The sequence below is a fragment of the Halichoerus grypus genome, chromosome 8, assembly GCF_964656455.1.
Source record: "Halichoerus grypus chromosome 8, mHalGry1.hap1.1, whole genome shotgun sequence".
NCBI classification, from domain to species: domain Eukaryota; kingdom Metazoa; phylum Chordata; class Mammalia; order Carnivora; family Phocidae; genus Halichoerus; species Halichoerus grypus.
In genome coordinates, this window is record NC_135719.1 from 120,496,930 (window position 1) to 120,519,182 (window position 22,253).

Sequence of the window (22,253 nt, forward strand, 5' to 3'; positions counted from 1 at the left end):
GACTAAGTAATTCATCCAATGGTACCAACATGATTTACCAATGCCCACCAGCATAAACTTCCTTACAGTTTCTAAGTGAAAGCTTTAATAACACCCATGAAATACATTGTTATTCCAAATCACAGACATCAGACTTGGTATTGTATAACCAGAGTGGCAAAATCAAGGTCCTATATAGGTGGGGGAAAATCTCTTCCTCCCCTCCAGTTTCTGCTTTAGAATGGGATGACCTATAGGAATAAAGGACATTTTGTACTTGCACAACCCAGAGAATATGACAAATCCTAGAGAACACTAGAATTAGGTAGAGAGCAAACAAGTTCAGGGAGTCACAGCCCACACCAATCCTATTTAAGTGTGTTCAGCGTCCCAATAATCCCTTAACCATTTCTTTTATGTGAGTTGGCAGGAGAACCTGGGCTTTCTCTTTTGTTTTTTCTACACAATCCTCAGTTCCAAGATTGAGACTTCTCTAGAGGAAGCCAGAACTATTAGACCACTAGTATGAGAAAGATACACTGTGATCTGTGTCTAAACAAACTCACTTTCCTCAGAACATGATTTGCTGCCAAACCTCTCTGGCTTGAAATATAGATATAGGTTCAGTGTACCTGGTAAAATTTCCTTCCCTTCTTGAACATCCAGAAATTTAAGTTTGACTGAAGTTGGCAAAAGGGCTTGATAAATTTCTGATAAAGAGATCTTTGGATAGGGGTGCCTGGCTGGCTCAGTCAGTAGAGCACGCAACTCTTGATCTTGTGGTTGTGGGTTTGAGCCCCACAGTGGGTATAGAGATTACTTAAAAATAAAATCTTTTTAAAAAGAGAGAAATCTTTAGATGATCAAATGGCATATCTAGTCCTCCCACAAAGCAAACATGGATGGCAGGCATTGTAGTGTTTCTCATCATCTTCTTCCAGAACAGGGACATACCCAAAGTTGAAGTGATCTGGAACCTAAATTTTTGTGTTTGGTCCAGAGATCCCGAAAGCCACACAGAACCAAACAAGATCTCAAAATAAATTAAGAGGCACTGCCATAATCATGAGATTTGTTCCAGGACACTCATGAATTTCCCTTAGAACTAAGGACTCAGCATTTAGTCATCTCAATTCATCAGATGGCTTGGCTTACTCAGAATCCCCCTTCATCTCAAGCTGCAGAAAATAAAGAAGGGTTTCATAAGCAGCCATTTAATCTTCACCTTACAACTACTCCTGGTCCTACCTTCTGACAGATTTTACATTAGCATCAGCCCTGACCTCACAGTATATAAAACTGGAGAGGGAGAGTTTAATGAACAGCGGCTGGCAAGAGGGAGGAAAAAGCAAGGGGAAGAGGGAGACTGGGATGGCAGTTGCTACAGCAACGGTAACAGTGCTGCAGGAGGGGGTGGGAATATATGCAGGTAAACAGGCAGTCACCGATGGCAGGAGAGGAAACTGGGTCGGTAACTAACTGTTAGGGTGCAAGACCACAAAGCTGGAGGAATGTTAAAGAGGAAAGAGGCAAAGTCTGGAAAAAATCCTAAGCAAAAGAGGGTCTGAAAACAAAAATCACAATTTGTTACCTTCTAGGAAGAACTACTATGCAAACAGTTGAAAACAAGAGACAACAGGGGTGCAAAGGAAAGGGAGAGAAGGTCAACCTGCTGACTGATGAGACACGAAACAGGAAGCCAGCCTGTTTCTCATAGGAGCCGCTCGCTAAGATGTATCCAAACACCAAAGTCCCCTCTAGTTGGCAGTAACAGGAGTGTCTTAGAATAATGGCTTTGAAACTTTTTTTTATAGCAACCCTTTATAAAGTACATTTTATACTGCATTCCAGTACACCCACATTTTTAGCATAAATTCATTAAACAATACTTACCACCTACTATAATGCTATGCACTGATTTTCTATTCTATATTTTTTTATTTAATAAATACTTGTAACCATCTAAATTGATTTCATGGCCTACAAAATTATTAAAAGAGCTTCCTACCTTAGCCTCCTTGCTTCCACTCTTGCCTCATGCTTCATTTATCCTGAATAACACAGCCAAAGGGATGCTGAACCATGAGTCAGAACACATCATTCCTTTGCTAAAGATCCTCCAGTGGCTCCCCATTTACATCAAAGTAAAAACCAAATTCCTTAGGACACCAATAAAGCCCTAGACAACCACCTCCCAATCCCTGTATCTCTGACCCCACCTCTTAGCACTCTTCCTACCTTACTCTACTTCAGCCACATGATGCCTCCTTACTGATCCCAGAACAAGTCAAGCATGCTTCTGCTTCAGGGTCTGCATTTGCAAATCCTGCAGTCCAGAACGCTCCTCTCCAGATATGTCCATGACTCATTCACTTACCTCTTTATTCAAGTATCCTCCTCAATCAGGCCCTTTCTGATACCCTGTGCAAAAATGCAAGCTCCCCAATTGCCTGCTTTATTTTTCCCTAGTACATCAATCACCATCTTACATACCATATATTTTTATGTATTTACTTTGTTTCTTATTTGTCTTTTCCCACTAGACTACTAGCTTTTATATCTTTTCCCCATATATCCCAAGTGCTTAAATAGTGCCAGACACCTCATAGTCATTCAATAAATAGCTGCTGAATGAATGATCTAATGGATCATGAGAAGCAGTTTGAAAAACCCTGACTTTGGGGCACCTGGGTGGCTCAGTTGGTTGGGCGACTGCCTTCAGCTCAGGTCATGATCCTGGAGTCCGGGGATCGAGTCCCGCATTGGGCTCCCTGCTCAGTGAGGAGTCTGCTTCTCCCTCTCCCACTCCCCCCTCTTGTGCTCTCTCTCATTCTCTCTCTCAAATAAATAAATAAAATCTTTAAAAAAAAAAAAGAAAGAAAAACCCTGACTTTGAACATTAAAAAGGAAAATGGGCTCCATCACCCAATCTGAGAGGCAAGCCTCAAAGCAGCATAAAATTGGAGAAATAGCAAGAGGCAGAGCGCCTGGGTGGTTCAATCGGTTAATCGTCTGCCTTCGGCTCAGGTCATGATCCCAGACACCGGGATCAAGTCCCACATCTGCTCCCTGCTCAGTGGAGTCTGCTTATCCCTCTCCCTCTGCCCCTTCCCCCTGCTCGTGTGTCCTCTCTCTCTCGATCTCAAATAAATAAAATCTTTTAATAATTAATTAGTTAGTTAATTAAAATAGCAAGAGGCTTGGAGATCATCTAAGTCGAAGTCCTCCTGGACAGGCAAAGAACCGGTCCAACTTGCCAATGACCATCCAGGTTACCCCGTCTTTGTGTCACCACACATCCTTCAAGTAAGTTAAATTCATCTACCTGCCAATAAGTGGCCAACAAGAAGGAAGAGTTTAGCGGGTAGGAAGGTATCTTAATTATATCTTGTACTTTAAAGCGAGGTTCTAATATTTGAAGAACAAAAAGAAAATTAATAATTACATTTGGGGAAGTCAAGTTAAAGAAAATTCATCTGTCAGGTTTCAGAAAGTGAAATTTTGAATTTCAGGTTTTGAATCTACGCCCTATGCTATTATATTTATGAATAGATAGTGATAAACATTCAGACTGATGGATGTACGAAGACCAACAAGAAGATATATAAATTAGACTATAGGATTTAGGTAATTTTTATTTTTTATGCCTTTCATTTTATTTTTCTGTTTTTCTATAATAAACATGAATTTTTCCTGTAATCAGTAGAAAATGTTATTTTAAAATACCATCTCATACACAGATCCTTTTATCTTTATTTTTTTTAAGATTTTATTTATTTATTTGAGAGAGTGAGAGCGCACAAGTGGGGGAGTGGCAGAGGGAGAGGGAGAAGCAGGGTCCCTGCTGAGCAGCGAGCCTGATGCGGGGCTTGATTCCAGGACCCCGAGATCTGGCAGATGCTTAACCGACCGAGCCACCCAGGTGCCCATACACAGATCCTTTTTAACTTGGGGACAGTTTGAGACAGCTTTTAACTAGGAAGATAGCTTTGAGAAAAGTACAAGAGTAGGGAATTTAAAGAGCCTCTTAATGAAAACTTCAAATAATATGCTGCCCCATAGGATTCTGGTACAGATGCTAGGTCTGAAATTAAATCATTAGTTTAAGTTCCGTGATAGTCCAACAAAAATTTTCAGAGTCCTCTGAAAACTGCAGTGTCCCTTACCATCTTTCTCAATGAGAGCAAATACCCCTCCTTTGATAGGTTTCTAAGTACTAAATAGCCTACCTTGGTTAGCACTGAACACAGTCATCAAGTTAGGTCTGAAACTACACTCAGTTTGACTTCTTTCTGCAGATCCTCCATCCCACTTCCAAAGCACCCATAAATAAATGGCAAGGTCATATTATTTGAATAAAAAACAGATTCAAAACAGTATTTTATGCAGAATCCATAAACATTTGCAATGTCCTTGGAAAGTCTTCCATACATGGGTAAATTCATGAGTAAATGAAGCCAAAATGATTAGAGTGTACCGAGAAGTCTCTATCTAAAATACGTGACTCACAACAGATAAAATATAAATGACCAAACCTGTTATCACAAAATAAAAAGTTCAAACTATGAAGAATTCACTGAAGGAATTAAATCACAATAGATAACCTTAAAGGACCAACAAGTTCATTAAATTTAGTTTACAAAATATTTGTGTGTAACACTGTATCATCTAATCCTTACAATAATTCTATGAGGTGGACAGTGGGGATAACATTATTCTCATTTGGAGGAAACCAAGGTCCTGAGCAGTTACATGATTTGGTCCTGAGCACACAAAAGATAAGCAGCAGATATAGGACCAGCAAATTTTTCTGCTTCTTAGCTCAACAAGATTTCACAGAGGGGTGCCTGGGTGGCGCAGTTGGTTAAGTGTCAGACTCTTGGTTTCAGCTCAGGTCATGATATCAGGATTGTGAGATCGAGCCCCATGTGGGGCTACACGCTCAGCGCAGAGTCTGCCTGAGTTTCTCTCTCCCTCTCCCTCTGCCCTTCCTACCTCTCTCTCAAATAAATAAATAAATATTAAAAATAAATAAATTGCGAGCAACATACAAGCCGGCCATATTAGAGAGATGGAAATAAAGCTTCCTTAATGTTGTAATAAATAAATAATAAATAAATAAACTGCAAAACAAAAAACAAGATTTCACAGAATACATGGTGGAGATGGATTATTCCACCCAACCAAGAGAATAGTATCAGATGACAATGCATCAAGACCAGAAAGATTCATCTAAGTCATTCACTTCACACACTTTCCTATAGTTCATTAACTCATTTACTCATGCATGCATTTACTGAATAAACACTTATTGAATACCTGCTAACTATTTTAGATACTGTACTAGGCCCATAGATTCAAAAATGAAATAAGATAAAGGAGACACCCTCAAGAACCAATTAGGGACAAGGAAACCAAAAGTTTCCTTCTATAACGTGAATAGTGTGGTGATAAGGGGAACATGTGCAATGAGAGACACAGGAAGAATATCTACCCTCCACTGAAGAAACAGGGGTGGGAATGGTTACAAACGACTTCCTACAAGAAAAATCAAAGCTAACTCAACAGAATGAGTCAGAGAGTTGACTCAAATTCTTAACTGGCAAAAGAAATGAGATAAATCCAGGTATATTAATATATGGGTAAATTTCCAACACATACTTACGAGTGAAAAACATACATGCATACAGAGACAATGCCATATGTTTTCTATGGGTACATATATAAGCATATAAAAGCAAAAAAAGGGGGGGGTTCTGGAAGCATATACTACAAATTCCTAACACTCATTACCCCCAGGGGAGGGGGCAGGGGACTAGGACTGGAAGAAGCAGTAGTCAGACGGGACTTCAGCTTTATTGAAAGTTTTAAAAGGAGAACGTTAAGACGGAGTTCGTATTTTTTTAACTTTTAATTTTGAAGTAATTACAGATTCAGAGGAAGTTGCAAAGAAACATACAAGAAGGTCCTTTGCACCCTTTATCCAGCCTCTCCCAGTGTTACCATCTTACATAACAACAGTACAATATTGGAACCAGGAAATTTACATTGGTACAATCTACAGAGCTTATTCAGATTTTGTCAGTTATACATGCACTCATTTGTGTGTGTGCATGTTTGTAGCTCTATGCAATTATATCATATGCACAGCTTCATGTAACCACTACAATTAAGATACTTATGTGTACCATCATAAGACTCCCTCATGCTACCCTTGTATAGCCACATTCATCCCCACTCTATCCCCATTGCTAACACCCAGCAACCACGAATCTGTTTTCCATCTCTTCAAATAAATTAGTTTGTGAATGTTATGTACATGGAATCATGCAGTATGTACCCTTTGAGACTGGTAAGTTCGTTTTTAATTTATAAAGGAACTACCAAACTATGTTCCAGAGTGGCTGTACTATTATACATTCCCACCAGCAATGTAGGAGTGATCCAATTTCTCCACATCTTCACTAGCACTACTTGTATTTTAAAAAGCCAAACTAAGAAGTCGGTCAATGTATTTTAAAACAAAAGGAGAGATAAAACTAGACATTTTTAGCTTCCTTATTGATATACCTAACACCATCTATGAAATATTTTTGTAACCGAAAAAAAAAAAAACAAAAACAACCACCCACAAAACCCTGAATCAGTTCAAGCCCCTAAATCTAAAACCAATTTATAGGAAAAAATGGGTCAGAAGGAACATGCTAAATGAGAGTATAAAAATGCAATCACTATAATCTAAAATGTGAGAAATTCCATAAGATAAATAATACAATTTCTTTAACAAACAGATTTGCAAGGAAAAAAAATGAAAGGCAAGAATACTTACAGATTAAAAGAGACTCAGAAGCCATATTAACTAATTGCTTTGTATGAACCCTATCTAACTCCTGATTCATTTGTAGCATTCATGAATCAATTAAGGAAATTTTTTTTTAAGATTTTATTTTTAGGTAATCTCCACACCCAACGTGGGGCTCAAACTCATAATCCCGAAACCAAGAGTTACATGCTCTACCAAATGAACCAGCCAGGTGCCCCAACAATTAAGGAAATTTAAATACTAATTAAATAGATGCAATGATATTAAGAAGTTATTGGTATTTTTTAGGTGTGATAATATTGGGATTATGTTTTTTAAAAGAATTATCTTTTTATGGAAAGTAATTTGGCAGTTCCTCAAAAAGTTTAACATAGGATTACCATATGACCCAGCAATTCCACTCCTAGGTATATACCTGAAAGAACTGAAAACAGGTACTCCAAACAAATACTATTCATGAATGTTAATAGTAGCACTATTCATAATACCAAAAAGTTTATACAACTCAAATGTGTATCAATGGGTGATTAACAAAATGTGGTATATCCATACAATAGAATATTATCCAGCCATAAAAAGGAATGAAGTACTGATACATGCTACAATGTGGATGAATCTCAAAAAACATGATGGTAAGTAAAAGAAGCCAGACCAAAGGTCACATAATGTATGAAATATCTGGAACAGGTAAATCCATAGAGACAGAAAGCAGATCGATGGTAGCCAGAAGCTACCAAGAGAAAAATATTCTGGGGAGTCACGGCATAAAGGGTATGAGTTTTACTTTAGGATGATGAAAATGTTTTGGAACTAGATAGAGGTGGTGGTTGTAAAACACTGTGAATGTGCTACATGCTGCTGACTTTTTCACTTTAAAATGGTTAATTTTATGTTATGTGAATTTTACCTCAATTTAAAAAAGAATTATCTTTCAGAGATACATATTATTTACAGAGAAATGATATAATGTTATGGAAATCGATTCAAAATAATTGGGAAGGGAGATCACAGATGAGGAATAAATGAAACAAGATTGTCCATGGGTTAATTACTGAAGCTGAGTGATAGGTATATTAGAACTCATTTTATTATTATTTAGATCTAAAATTTTTTTACCATAAAAAGTTTTTTTAAAAAGAGGAAAGTCAAGATTTGATTTTACAACAAGAAAGTCCACTTGATTTAGGGATTTGACATCACTTCCTTCTGAATATTAAAGGAAGCATATGAACTGGTACATGCTTCCAGAACTCCCATCCATTCACGAGACATTCCCCAGATATTCTGAAGTCTCTTGTTATAAAAGGCACATTTGTGCTTTGTGCAAAGGAATGGACATGGGGAAGTTCTGGTCTAAAGTTCAAGTCCAAAGACCCTGGATCAGAATGAACACAGAAATAAATTCAACACGGACCTTTTAACAACCACAGCTCCCATCTTGCAGGATATGCAAAGTTGCTAAACCATCTGGAGTATCTGTTGCAAATGGCAGATTCACAGGTCCTGCCTCAGGTCTTAACAATTCAATCTCTGGATCTGTGCTCCAGGAAGGAGCATTTTAACAAGATTCCCAGGTGATTCTGATGCCCTCTAAAGTTTGAGAACCTCTGGGTTAGGATACCAGGGCCCTGGTGTCTTCCAACAGACAAAGCTGATTCTAGAGCTCCACCTCGTGGCCTAGACAGCAACTTCACCAGAATCCCTAGTTTCCCCACAGAACTCTGACAGGCAGTCAAAACCCAGGAAGAACCCTTCCAACCTTCCCTAGGAATTTATTCCTACAACATTTTGATCCATGCCATTACACTCAAGGAATTAACAGGTCCAGAAAACATTACAGAAAGCTTGCTTTGAAAATACAGACTATTTGGGGATAAGTATAAAACTGCATTCATTCAATATTTACTGAAGGTACACAATAGTCTAAGTGCTGTGCTAGGCTCTGGAGATTAGAGAAAATAAAACATGGCCCGGTTCTTAAAAATCCATACGAAAACATGACAGGTAATAGTACAGATCAGGACAAGCACTTCATTTCTGAGAAGCAATTCCTGGGTACTGGGAAGGAAATAAAAAATATAATACTGGTCTAGCTGGAGATAAACCCTCATATTAAAAGATCACTAATGATGGCAAAAGCAGCAACTGAGCCAAGGAACATGCATGCCACAGACCGTAAGTACTTTACAGAGGCTCTGAATAGAGATCCCTTCCTGTAGAAGAGAAAGCTTCATTCATTGGCACATATTCTGTGTCCAAACTGCTAGGTGCCAGGGACACAGTGAGTAAAGGAAGCTTTTTTTCCCTTCTTTTCAGAGTACCATTCATTCATTCATTCATTCATGTGTATGTATTTATTATGTTCAATTAGCCAGCATATAGTACATCATTAGTTTTTTTTATTATGTTCAGTTATCATTAGTTTTTGATGTAGTGTTCAATGATTCATTAGTTGCGCATTAACACCCAATGCTTAAGAATATGTAACAGGGGGGGCACCTGGGTGGCTCAGTCGTTAAGCGTCTGCCTTCGGCTCAGGTCATGATCCCAGGGTCCTGGGATCAAGCCCCGCATCGGGCTCCCTGCTCGGTGGGAGGCCTGCTTCTCCCTCTCCCACTCCCCCTGCTTGTACTCCCTCTCTCGCTGTCTCTCTCTCTGTCAAATAAATAAATAAAATCTTTAAAAAAAAAGAATATGTAACAGGGGGTTCCTGGGTGGCTCAGTCGGTTAAGCGTCTGCCTTCGGCTCAGATCATGGGATTGAGCCCTGAGTCAGGTTCCCTGCTCAGTGGGGAGTCTGCTTCTTCTTCTCCCTCTGCCCCTCTCCCCTGCTCGCGCGCTCTCTCTTTCTCTCACTCTCTCTCAAATAAATAAAATCTTAAAAAAAAAAAAAAAGTATGTAACAGGGAGCAAGGATGCTTTTCCTGATGAGTTACCGTTTGATTGTGGACCTTGAAAGGTAACTAAAATTTGGATAGACAAAGAGAAGCAAGAAAGTAAGAGAACTCCTCCTCTATGTCTGTTTGTATTTGGAAGAGAGTTAAGGGGAGAGAGTACCAGGGGAGAGAGAAGGAACACTGGCACCGGAGAAGGAGCAGACTGCTTGCTGAAGGAGTTATTTTATCCAGTAAAGTAGGTCATATATTCATTCCAAAAAACATTTTCTTAGAGCATCCGACATATAGGTTCTGGGCATATGGCCATGAACAAAGATAACAAGAATCCACTACAGCCCCCAGGTAGGGAAATGGCAAGAGTGATGTTTAAGGATATGTGCTATATGGCAGAAGCAAGAGGCAAGTTAAGAAGCCAGTGTAGCCAGTCCCTTCTGGAAATAGTGCTATGGGCCTGAGATGGAGCCAGGGCTTTCAGAACTGAAAATAGTGGCCAGGCACTAACACGCAGCAAGGCTGGGTATGGCAGAGGGACAGAGAGACAGAAGAGGAAAATGGGACTCTGGGATTGGGCCAGGATGACTGTGGGAGTGACAGTGACATTGATAAAAACAAACAAGAAAGGAATACAGTTCTAGGGAGAAAACATGCATTTATTACAGGTTTTGGTGGATGGAACACTTATCTGAGTATGGTATATGTATGTAAAGATGGGTGAGTGGGGGAAGAAAGAAAAAAAAAGGAGTGGCTGACCATAAAGCATGTCCCCCAATTAGAGCTAATCATTCTGACAACTAAACTCCAATGGTCCCCAGCTTTCCTCTTGCAGTTTCTACAACACCATCCAAACTACTGGGTCCTCCTGACTCTCCTCTCCCCCTCTTTAGTCCCTTCAAATCATTCCCTAAAGAACTGGTAATATTGCTACAACAACTGGAGTCACAGGGAAGGCAAATACCCATGTGAAGATAATAGTGACCTTGGAATTTTTAAATGTATTTTAAATACATTAAATAGGGACGCCTGGGTGGCTCAGTCAGTTAAACGTCTGCCTTCCGCTCAGGTCACGATCCCAGATTCCTGGGATCAAGTCCCGCATCAGGCGCCCTGCTCAGCGGGGAGCCTGCTTCTCCCTCTGCCTGCCACTCCCCCTTCTTGTGTGCCCTTGCTCTTGCTCTGACAAATAGATATAATTTAAATAAATAAATACATTATATATACTTTAAATAATATAGTAAAGTGCACTAATTCTAAGTATATAGCTCAATAATTTTTTTACTAAAGTATATATCCATGAATCTACCACCCAGATATAAAACCGTGGAAGCTTCCCTCATGCCTCCCTAAGTCAATACCCTTCCCAAATGTCACCACTATTCTGACTTCTACAACCTGCCTGTTCCTGAACATCATACACTTTTGCATCTATCTGGCTGCTTTCATTCAACATTATGACTGTGAGATTCAGCCACATCCAAGTGTGTACCTATAGTTCATTCTTTTTATGTCTATGTGCTATTCCACTATATGGCTATTCTGCAGTTTATTTATCCATTCTCCTTCAATGGTCATTTGTGTTGTTTCCAGCTTTTGGCTATTATGAATAAAGCATCTGTGAATATTACTGTACACATCTTTGGTGGAAGTCCATACTCATTTCTCTTAGATATACCTAAGGGTGAGATTGCTGGGTCATGGAGTCACATGTTGAGTTTTAGCAGATGTTAACAAAGAGTTTTCCCAAGTGGTTGTACCAATTTACCCTCACCTAAAATGTATGAGAATTCCAGTTGCTCCACACCCTTGTACAACTTGGTACTATCAGTCTCTTTAATTTGAACCATTCAGGATGTATAGTGATAACTTACTGTGGTTTTAATTTGCACTGCCCTCAGGAGTAATGAAACTCAATACCTTTCAAATGTTTATTAGCTATTTGGTATATCTTCTTTTGTGCAGCACCTATCCAACATTTCTGCTCATTTTAAAAGTTTTCTTTTACTTACTGATTTACAGTTCTATTAGGATAGATTCTGTAGATAGGAATTCTTGTTCAATACATGTATGATGAATAATTTTTTCCCAGATCATGGCTTGTCTTTTGGCTCATCTTTTCACTTCACAGTGTCTTTGATGAACCAAAGTTCTTAATGTGAATGAAATCCAATTTATCATCTTTTTTCTTTCATGTAGAGTGCATTTTGGGTCATGTTTTAGAAATCTTTGTCTAGGGGCACCTGGGTGGCTCAGTCATTAAGCGTCTGCCTTGGGCTCAGGTCATGATCCCAGCGTCCTGGGATCGAGCCCCACATCGGGCTCCCTGCTCAGCGGGAAGCCTGCTTCTCCCTCTCCCATTCCCCCTGCTTGTGTTCCCTCTCTCATGTCTCTCTCTCTGTCAAATAAATAAATTAAATCTTTAAAAAAAGAAAGAAAGAAAGAAAGAAATCTTTGTCTACCCTAATGGCCTTGCATTCTGGTCTGGACAGCCTCATTCTTTAAAGTTTCAACAAGCATCAGAGCATGAGCAACTTTTCCAGCCTCTGAAGCTGTACCCTGAGCTCCATAATAGTATAAGCAACCCTCAAAATGCAATGTGGTGGAGATGGTCTGGTTTGCTCAGAAGGCAAGGATTTACACTTAATTTGGTCTCTACAGAAGAAGGATTGACAGAGGCCCTGCAAAACAGACATCTAACCTAGAGGCCCCCAAAGCCAGGTGAGGTCCTGAGAGCAATTCCTTTTTGATAGTAGGAATTTGCACTCATTGCCCATTTTCAGATGTGTCATTTACATACCACGTGAAAGCACCATCTTATAAGGTAAGTCTTTACAGAATTCCTGGCTTGCCCTAGTTTGATGGTTGAGTGGGAAAGAATCACTCTATTATCCTTGTCAAAGCAAGACTATTACCTGTCATAGAACTAACAGTTTCTGACAGAAAGTGACAGAAATTAAAGATATGAGAAGGGAGAGAGGTGGTGAGTGAGCAGTCAGCTGAAACAGGGAATGAAAAGGGTGAGACAAGCAGAGTAACAGCAGGGGAATCTTTACTTTTTCTGAACTCCCTCGATGTTAGAGGATGGCAGATCTGAAACCTGTTCAGAGGCCACTGCACCAGTCCAAGCAAGACATTAACTGGGATGTTGGCAGTGACAAAGAACAGGATGGTTGTAAAAAGACATCAGTAGAAATAACCCGCATGAAAGGAATGGCACCTTATCCAAACATGCAATGTCTATTTGTGTATGTGAAGTTTTTTCTCTTACCCAGTTCACCCTATGGCCCACTCATTACCACTCTGATCCCTAAAGCAGACCTTTCAAACTCCAATGTCTATAGGGCCAGGCAAGTAATGGAAACGAAGGAAGCACCCCTGGATTAAGACATCAAGGAGTGGTGGAACACGTCTGGAAGATTTGAGGAGGAACTCATGACAGCTTCAGCTGACTGCTGCCATATGAGAAGAAAGATCCAATGATACCAGACCTTCTGACTTTTTCAAGAGGTGCTAGAAATTATGATTTTTCTGTGTAATTTCCCAAACACTATTAATGATGTAGGCCAAGCAAAATGTCTCTGTGGGTTGAATTTGACCTATGGGCAGCTAGTTTACAACCTCGGCTCTAAAGCTTTGGAGCAAAATAAATAGTATGTGTAGGTTTCCAGGATTAGAAGAGCAAGAAACTTGGAAGGCCAGCATGTAGACAGGGGCTGGACCAGGAGACAGTGAAAAGGGGTTTAACTTTCAGAGGCAGATGTCTAAAGGACTCAGACTTCAGAGTTGGACATATCTGTAATGGAAAAATTGGAGGAATTCTGACAAAGTTCTATTGCAAGGAAGCACAAATGAAAGAAAACTAGAATGTATAGGGGCCTGATGTGCTTTAAAAGAGGGGGTGGACATGATACACTCATACACACACAAGCTATTTCAACTCTCTGTGCCTTGATATCCTTATCATTAAAATAAAAACAATAGAACCTACTTCACAGGGCTGTCATAAGGACCAAATAAGGAACTGTTCATAAAATTGTCATTATCCCTTGCAAGTAATGCTTAATAAATGTTAGCTATTATTTATTATCATGAGGCACTGAGAGGTGAAGTGACTTACTCAAGATCACACGGCTATTAAGGTATACTACCTGGATGTGTGTAGCCAGTATGATGGCTTTAGATCCTGCACTCTAAACCACCAAGCTCTTCTGCCTCCCCTTACCTTGCTGGGATGGTTTCTTCTTCAGCTGTACAATGAGGAAGTCAGATCAGATGATAACTAAAGTCCCCTCTAAAGCTGACATTTTATTCTACCAGCCAGCCCTCTAATCAACTTATTTCAGGGAAGGAGTGGGGCACACATGACCCACTCACACTCCTACAGACTACCAACCTAAAGTAGAGAGGTACAGCTTAGGCTTGGGGTAGGCTCAAGAAACCACTTCAGCATGGAACAATCCATAGGTTAAGCCAGGAAGAAAAAAGTGTTCCATGTGAGGCCCCCTTATTGATCTATGACGATTATATTTGTTTCTAGGACACCAGTAGGCCTCCCGAGTAGGCCCAGAATTCACTCATATGCCCAAGCTATTACAGGCTGAAAATTGCTTATAAGCCTGCTAAGGTACCACAGTAGGTTCTAAATCTAGAATCGTTAGTACATTGAACAACTTTTTCCTCTTGGGGGCCAAAGGTATCTATGAGAACCTAGTAAAAACTCTCTCCCAATCCCTAGAAAAAACTGACATGTGTGCTCAGTCGAATACACAAACACACAATTTTACCTGCAATTTCAAGGGGTTCACAAGTTTCCTAAAATATTTCTGTAGACTTTAGGTATCCCTTGGACGAGATCTACCTTGTTCCAGGGTTATCCTCCCAGGGGATTCAGAATTGCCCCAAGATCTAGATTGAGGTTTCTAGGTAGCCGTGTTCAGGAGACAAATCACCTATTGCAACTCAGCATAATCAATCCTGCATGGAAAAGACAAAGGGCCCCCTCTTCCTCTCCCACACGAATTTATACTGAGAGAATTCAAACAGAAAAGATCTGTAATTTAATCCCAAAATACCAGCAGATGAAGAACAGGACCCCAAGAATATTTCATGCCCCTTGTCTGCTTCACTCCCATAGAACCACAAAGAACCTTAGAAGAGTTGAAAGAAACAGGTAAAAACATCCTAGTCCACGATGCTCCTCCTTTTAGTCCAAAAAGGAATCAGTCAAGATTATCAATTAACCTTATTAGATGACTTTTCTCCCATATGGGCTTTGAAAACTACAGGTTACCAAAGAAACCATATAACCTCACTCATAATTAAAGACATAATCAAAACAGGAAGATAACATTTCCCCCCACAAGACAGTGTAAGTGTAGACAAGGGTCTGGACAAATGTGTAGTCTCATGCATAGTTGGTAGGTTTGTAAATCAGTGTAGCCTTTTGTGGTGGCAAGACAATGTGACAATTTTTATCAAAAATATAAAAGCATACACCCTTTGATGCAGCAATTTCCTACAGATATTTTTGCAAAGGTAGGCCAAGTGCTATGCAACCAAGCTCAATATAGCACTGTTTATAATGCCCGCTGGAAACAAGAAGTCCTGGCTATTGGATACGCCATATAAATGGAATATCATGTAGCCATTAAAAGAATGTGCTAGAGGGGGCACCTGGCTGGCTCAGTCAGTGGGGCATATGACTCTTGATCTCAGGGTTGTGAGTTCAAGCCCCATGTTGGGTGAAGAGATTACTCAAAAATGAAATCTTAAAAAAAAAGAAAAAAAGAACATGCTAGATCTGTAAGTACTGATAGGAATAAAGCTCCAATACATATTAATTGAAAAAAGTAGTTGAAAACGGTGGGTATTAATACATGGTTCCTTTAGCCTAAAGTTTTTAAAGGATAGATATACATGCTAGTATGTGTATTAAATTATGTTCTAATACATAAGAAACTGTTCATTATAGTTACCTTTGGAGAGTGACTAGAGACCAAGAATAAGAACCATACTGATGTACAAACATGTAGAAAATGTAAGTAACAGATATAATCTGGAGATGAGATTTTTTTTCTTTTTTCTTTCTTTTTTTTTTTTTGGTTTGTTTTGTTATACTTCTCTGGATATAAACCTTAAACCTGCATGGAGCACTGGGGGTTATATGCAAACAATGAATCACAGAACACTACATCAAAAACTAATGATGTACTGTATGGTGACTAATATAATAAAAAATTAAATTAAATAAACCTTAGATCTAATAAATGTTACTTTAAAAATAAAACAATAGGGTGCCTGGGTGGCTCAGTCATTAAACGTCTGCCTTTGGCTCAGGTCATGATCCCAGGATCTTGGGATCGAGCCCCGCATCAGGTTCCTTGCTCCGCGGGAAGCCTGCTTCTCCCTCTCCCGCTCCCCCTGCTTGTGTTCCCTCTCTAGCTATGTCTCTCCCTGTCAAATAAATAAAATATTTAAAAATAAATAAATAAATAAAAATAAAACAATAATCTCACTTAGATTTTTTTTTTTTAAAGAAGTCATGTTCAGTGAGGAGATAAGTAGAAAGGGAAGGAAAGCCCAAATACAACACACAGTAGGAAACCGCTGGGGGGACATTAGGAGGAGAATTAAAACACTCACCCTCTCCTCTACTCTCAAGACACTGCTGACAGTATGCACTACTCAAGCTTTCCATTGGAAATGAATAATAGCTCAGGGCCCCACTCCAGTCACTAGCTATTCATTACAATTTTAAGTATGGGAGGTAGTAGGTTGGGAGAAGGCTGGCATAGTTAGTCCAGTTCCTGCCCCTTGTAAAATGAATGAGGCAGAACAGCTGTTCTTAAAGAGTCTCGAGTGGCAGAGAATGTTACAGCCGAACATTGGGAAACACAGGCAGGGAATGAGCCTCCCCAAGCACACAGTGCAAAGGCACAATAGGGATCCTGCCACTGTGTACATTTCAGTAGGGTGGAAAAGCAAGGGCTGGGTGTATATGCACCAAAGGGCAGGAGAAATCTCTGCTGCCCTACAGAGCCTCAGGGAGCCCTGCTCAACAACAGGAGCACCCCTCTGGCCTATACAGATCTGCTGCAATAGTTCTAGATCCCTCTGACAGCCCCATGGAGAGAATTAGCTAGAACTAAAAATCACCAAGGAAGATAGCGTCTGTACCTAATTGCCCCTTTCATCTGAGGCCCATGAAATAAATCATAACCTCGCTTACTTTCTATGATATACTTCTGCAATATTGCTTTACAAAGTAGGAAGTTACCTCCATGCAGAATTTCCAGAACAGCCGACAATGCATGTAAGTCTTTTATAAAGCAAAGCTAGCTTTAAGTACAGGTGCCATAAAAAGTTGTCCCCCCACCATGGTATTTAGAGAATATGAAAAAGCCTCCTACTCGCCCCCATCCACACATTTCCCTTAATGATGCCTGAAATTCTCCCATTAGTGACTTGTACCATCAAAGATTGTCCTCAGCGTACTCTTTTAATAATGCAAACAGAAGGGAAAACATGTTAGGTCCCTAAAACTATAGTGCAGTGGCTCTTAACCTTTATTGTCTTAGCCACTGGTCTCTTTGAGAAACTGAAAAAAACAAATAAACTCCCTTCATAGAAAAATGCACTTAGATGGGTACATAATATAATTTCCACACAATCTGAGGGATTCCCAGTTCTCCTGAAGCCACGTAGAAATCCCCTCCTGCCTGGAGTTAAGAATCAATGGTTCAGTGGCCACAGTTTGACAAATTCTCCCCCTCCATCTCCTCCATCCTCCCCTGCAAGAGCTCCCAGGCATCTGGGGAACCCTGGGCCTAAAGATAGAAGGCAGTACTGAAGGGAGGCTCTCATCTATTTGCCTAGAATTGACTTGTCTAGAGTCAGATCACAATTTATGACTCCCTCAGCAAGGAGTGTGGATTTTTCACACTGCCTGTCCCTTGGGGACAGGGCTCCCCTGGCTTCACAGGCACCGATACATGTTAGGAGATGGCCAACTGAGAGCAACGGCCAAACAGGTTCTCACAACCCTTGCTGGCTGATCACATTACCTGAGAGTTGAGGCAGGGGCAAGTTTTAACACCATATAAATTAAAGGGGGCTCACCTCTGAGGTTTTCGAATATCCCAGAGTCCCACTCCTTCCTTTGAATTGGCTGTGGCCAATAACCTGGGCTCCACAGGGTTAAACATGACACTGTGAAAAGCTGATGGATAGTTTGCCAGGCAGAAGGGCTCTGTGAATAGAGAAATGACAATCAGCCCCATAGCTCATTCAGCGCCTCTGGGCCAGAGGCAGGCAAAGCAGGAATGTGACCCTGTAGAAACCGTCCCTAGTAGCTGGAGCCCCAAAGCAGTGCATCATCCCAGTAGTCGACCCTGCTCACAAGGACTAGCACACTCTGTACACACCAAGTCTGAAAACAGCAACTCTAACACATATAAGCAAACTGGAAGCTATAATACTCAGAAACACTGAGTATTCTACCTCTTCAGATCCTGTGACAAAACGGAAATGGTCACAGGAACTAAGAAGGTAAGCTGTTTTACAGTAAGTAAGATTGAATTCCACATGAGCTGGAAAAATTCACAATTACTGGTAGGATTATTGTACCTGCATCCAAATTTATTAGTTTTAGAAATTAAAAGTTTTAAAACTACACAAAGATTTAATGAAGACAAAGCAAAACAATGAGAAAATTGAAGGCGAGGAAAAACAATAGCACAGTCTTCCCTTCTCTCTAAATTGCTCCCTAAACTGAAGAGAAAATAGCCTCAGTCTAGAATTTTATCATTTCATTCCCCGTATTGGAATATTACAAAAAAAAAAAAAATAGGCACCTAACACTTGAACTCTTACATCCAGCCAGCTCCCAATCAACTTCACTTAGAAACCCTGCATCCCTTTGCCTATGTTAGCAGGCTCCAGGCAAGGAAGGAATCACTCTGCTACCCAGAAGGACATACTCTTGTGGAAAGTGTTTACAAGCAACAGACAGAAAGCACACTCCCCAGTCTAGGATTTCCACGCGGGACACTGCACAGGCCTCTAGGCAGTCCAGACAGAGGAGGCTCTCACCTCCCCAGCACATGGTGACTCACCTACAGCTGCTCCTTGCAGTTACCTTATCTGCCTAACCCCAAGAACAAGCTTTTTTTATAGCCTGAGTCTCTATGATGAGGCACAGGCCAGCACATTAAATGCTCTGAATACAGAATAATAAAAAGATCCAGATCCTGTCAGACAAGACAGGCAGGAAAGTAATTCTGTGTACACGGGTATGATCATGACAAAGCTGCACCAGAGGTGGGGGCCAGGGAGGCACTGAGGGTAATGCTGGAGGAAAGAGTCTTTGAACACAGGCAGAGTTATAGAGTAAACGCTCTATTCGGGAAACGAGCTGAAAAGATGCATTTCCTGAAAAACTTCACAGAAATTCAACAGAACAACTCTTCATTTTACACTTCAGAAGCCCAAAGAGCACATCTGGAGGAGGAACTCACCTGGACAATCCCTCTTAAACAAAGCGTATCTGTCATCATTTTCAGTTTCTATACACATACCTAAAATTAGGACACGAGCACAGAACACCCCCTGTGCATGTCAGCACCATACAGAGCTGGCTCCTGGGAGCTACCCTCTACAATGAAGTACTGCATCTTCTATTCCTTGGGGCCGCTAAACACCATGGTACTGTGGGGTTTCCGACAGGTCCAAGGGTTTGTGGAGGCTCACAAGTGGCTAGAGAAGGCCTGAGAAAGGTGCCTCACTTCTGGCTTAGGCGTAGGATGGGACGTCTACAGACACACATCTGTGCCCCACCGTGAGAGCTGCCTCTCCCTTTACATCTCTCCCACTCACATTAGTCACCCAGGTCATAAACTGCCTCTGCAATGAGCCTGACATCAAACTCTCCAACACAGTCCAACAGCCCTTTGACCCTACCTCCATGGGGAGACTCCCGGATGTCCCAGATGAGAACCCGGCCATCATCTGAGGAGCTGGCAAAAATGTTGTCATTCACTGGGCTCACCGACAAGCCATATACTGCATCTTCGTGAGCAAACACATCCAAGGTCTCACTGCTGAGAGACAGAGAGCAGAGAGAGGCACACAGGCACACACATGCACACAAAGAGTGCAGAGTCCCAGCCCTAGAGTTCCTCACGTAGGACTCTCCCTCATTTCCAGTGCAAAGTCAATCAAGCGAAACCCAAAGGATATTGTATTTCCTTAAAAAGTAGGTACTCAACTTTCAGGTAAAAAAAAAAATTCTATTAGAAAAACTTTTTATAGATTTCATGGTGAGTTTGTTTTTTGCACTAAATGAGCATAGCTGAAAGTGACTTGATAGATGAGTTTAGTGTTTTCACTTCCTGCAAAATGTATCTGCTTCTGTAGATTTGGGGGTGATGCCTGATTTCCAAAAATAAGGGAGCACTTTAAAGTAACCAGATCTGATATCAGCAGGGGAAGAAGAGGGTCGATGTGGCTGTCTGGTATGTGAGCAAGAGCATGGCTCTGGAACCAGGTGGCCATGTTCAGATCCCAGCACCACCTGACCTTAAGTTACCTAACATCCCTAACACCTCAGCTTCCTCATCCACAATGAGACCAGAATAGTACTGCTTCATAAAATCATTGTGAGGGTGAAACTGATGAACACATGCAAAGCACTTAGAATAGTACCTGGCACATAAAGAGTAGTTATTATTATGTTGTTGTTTCCTTCTCTTCCAACCTCTCCCTTTAAATTTTCACCTAAAAAGTGTGTAAGTTCATTCCACCTTTACAAATCCTTTTCTTTTTTTTTTAATCAAAATTTTATTTCAAAATTATTACAGAAATCTGTTTCAGAAAAGGACAGCTGGCTTCATGTTATTTCCTTCAAAAAACAACGACTACTTTGGTCTAAAGAGATATTTGCCTCTCTTCATATGAAAACCAGAGTCAGTCACCTTCACATACCAACAATCTATTTACCTTTCGACATCATGGAGGATAACTTGCTCGTCATTTCCTGTAAGGGAGAAAAGTAGACATCTGATAATTCCTGCCAAGTGCTACCTGCCCATATCACATGAAATCTTAGTTTTCAGAAAGCATATGAGCAAAGTCAATGTTAATATAAATTAGGAGTATTAATTAGAATTAGAAGAAAAGTTTTATAAAAATAACTTCAGAAGGATATAAAGAATTTTTGAAAGCCTAGTAGCAACTAGATATAGGTTTCCAAAATGAATTATTCGACAGAATATATATATATATATATATATATATATATATATAATATAAAAACAACAACAAAAAACTGTGGCCATTAAGAAAAAGAATAAAAAGAGTAAATGATCATGGGCAAATTAAATCATTCATCCAAGCTAGCTTTTTTTTTTTTTTAAGCAAAACACTCAACTGTGAGACTTAGAATACAGATAATCTATGCCTCAGTTTTTTTAACTATAAAATAGGGATAATAATTGTACCTACTTTGTAGGGTCATTGCAAAGATACAAGTACATTTGTAAAACCATTCAGAATAGGGCTGAGCACTTAGTAAGTCCCCAATAAATGTTTGCTACTACTCATATCCTTATCATCTCATAGCATTAAAATCTGATGACTTTGTGATTATAAGTGATGGGAAACTTTTTTCTCTTGCATTTTTCTTTATTCCATCAAAGAATCTAAAAATAATACATTCACAATATGTGTAATCCTGCTTTCAAAGGGTTTATATAACGAAACATAAAAACCTGAATATGAAAAGACAAAAGTAAAAAAATTCCCACTCTACACTGAAAGCACAACCAACAGTCACTTAAATAGAAAGTAATAGTAGCAGTAGAGATGTGGCCCGGGACATCTTAAATCCCTGGCTATCAACTCTATTGTGGGTGCATAACAAGTAAATCAAACCCATACTAATGCCTTCTAGGTAACAGGCACAGCTGAGGTGCTAGGGATACGAGAAGAGGAGGAAGATTCTGCCCGACCCTTGACGAACTCCCAGTTCATCTACACAAACAACTAATAATGACAAAATGGGTTATCTTGTTGTAGTGAAATGCTCTATAATGGGCACACAGATAAAGGAGCAACTGTTTCCTTCAGGAGCAGGTTGAAAGTACATGGCAGAAAAGGAGAATGTTTTTATGGGGAAGAAGACATCTGAACAGAAACTCCAGTAACTCAAAACTCTTACCAATGGAAGACTTAGGGGAACTGGCGGGGAATGGACGATTAATCATGATCCATGAAGGAACAGCAAGAGCAAACGATACAAGGGCACCTAAGATGGCAAGTGGTTTAGTGGGCTAGAGTACAAAATGCTGGGGAGGGAGATGAGGCTAGAGAGGTAGACAGAAGTGTACACTTTATCCTGTGGACACTGTGGGGTCAGAGGTTCACACGGTAAAACTTTATTTTTAAAAGAAAACTTGTGATAAATAAGAAGGAGGGTTAGAGACTGGTTGCAGAAATCACAAAGGCCACTGCAACAGTCCAGATAACAGATAAGGACCTGAACCAGGGCAGTGGGTATAGAAAGAG

General features: G+C 40.2%; 1 protein-coding gene across 3 annotated transcripts in view; it reads right to left on the bottom strand.

The window, feature by feature from the left end:
* Window positions 1-22,253, bottom strand: part of DCAF5 (DDB1 and CUL4 associated factor 5) — a 105,045-nt gene that overhangs the window by 48,944 nt on the left and 33,848 nt on the right. For all 3 annotated transcript variants that reach the window (XM_078053842.1, XM_078053840.1, XM_078053841.1), the window contains exons 3-5: window positions 20,688-20,724; window positions 19,650-19,789; window positions 17,811-17,940 (exon numbers count right to left, since the gene is read on the bottom strand). In XM_078053842.1, the coding sequence (XP_077909968.1) occupies window positions 17,811-17,940; window positions 19,650-19,789; window positions 20,688-20,724 (307 nt within the window). The remainder of the gene's footprint in view (window positions 1-17,810; window positions 17,941-19,649; window positions 19,790-20,687; window positions 20,725-22,253) is intronic.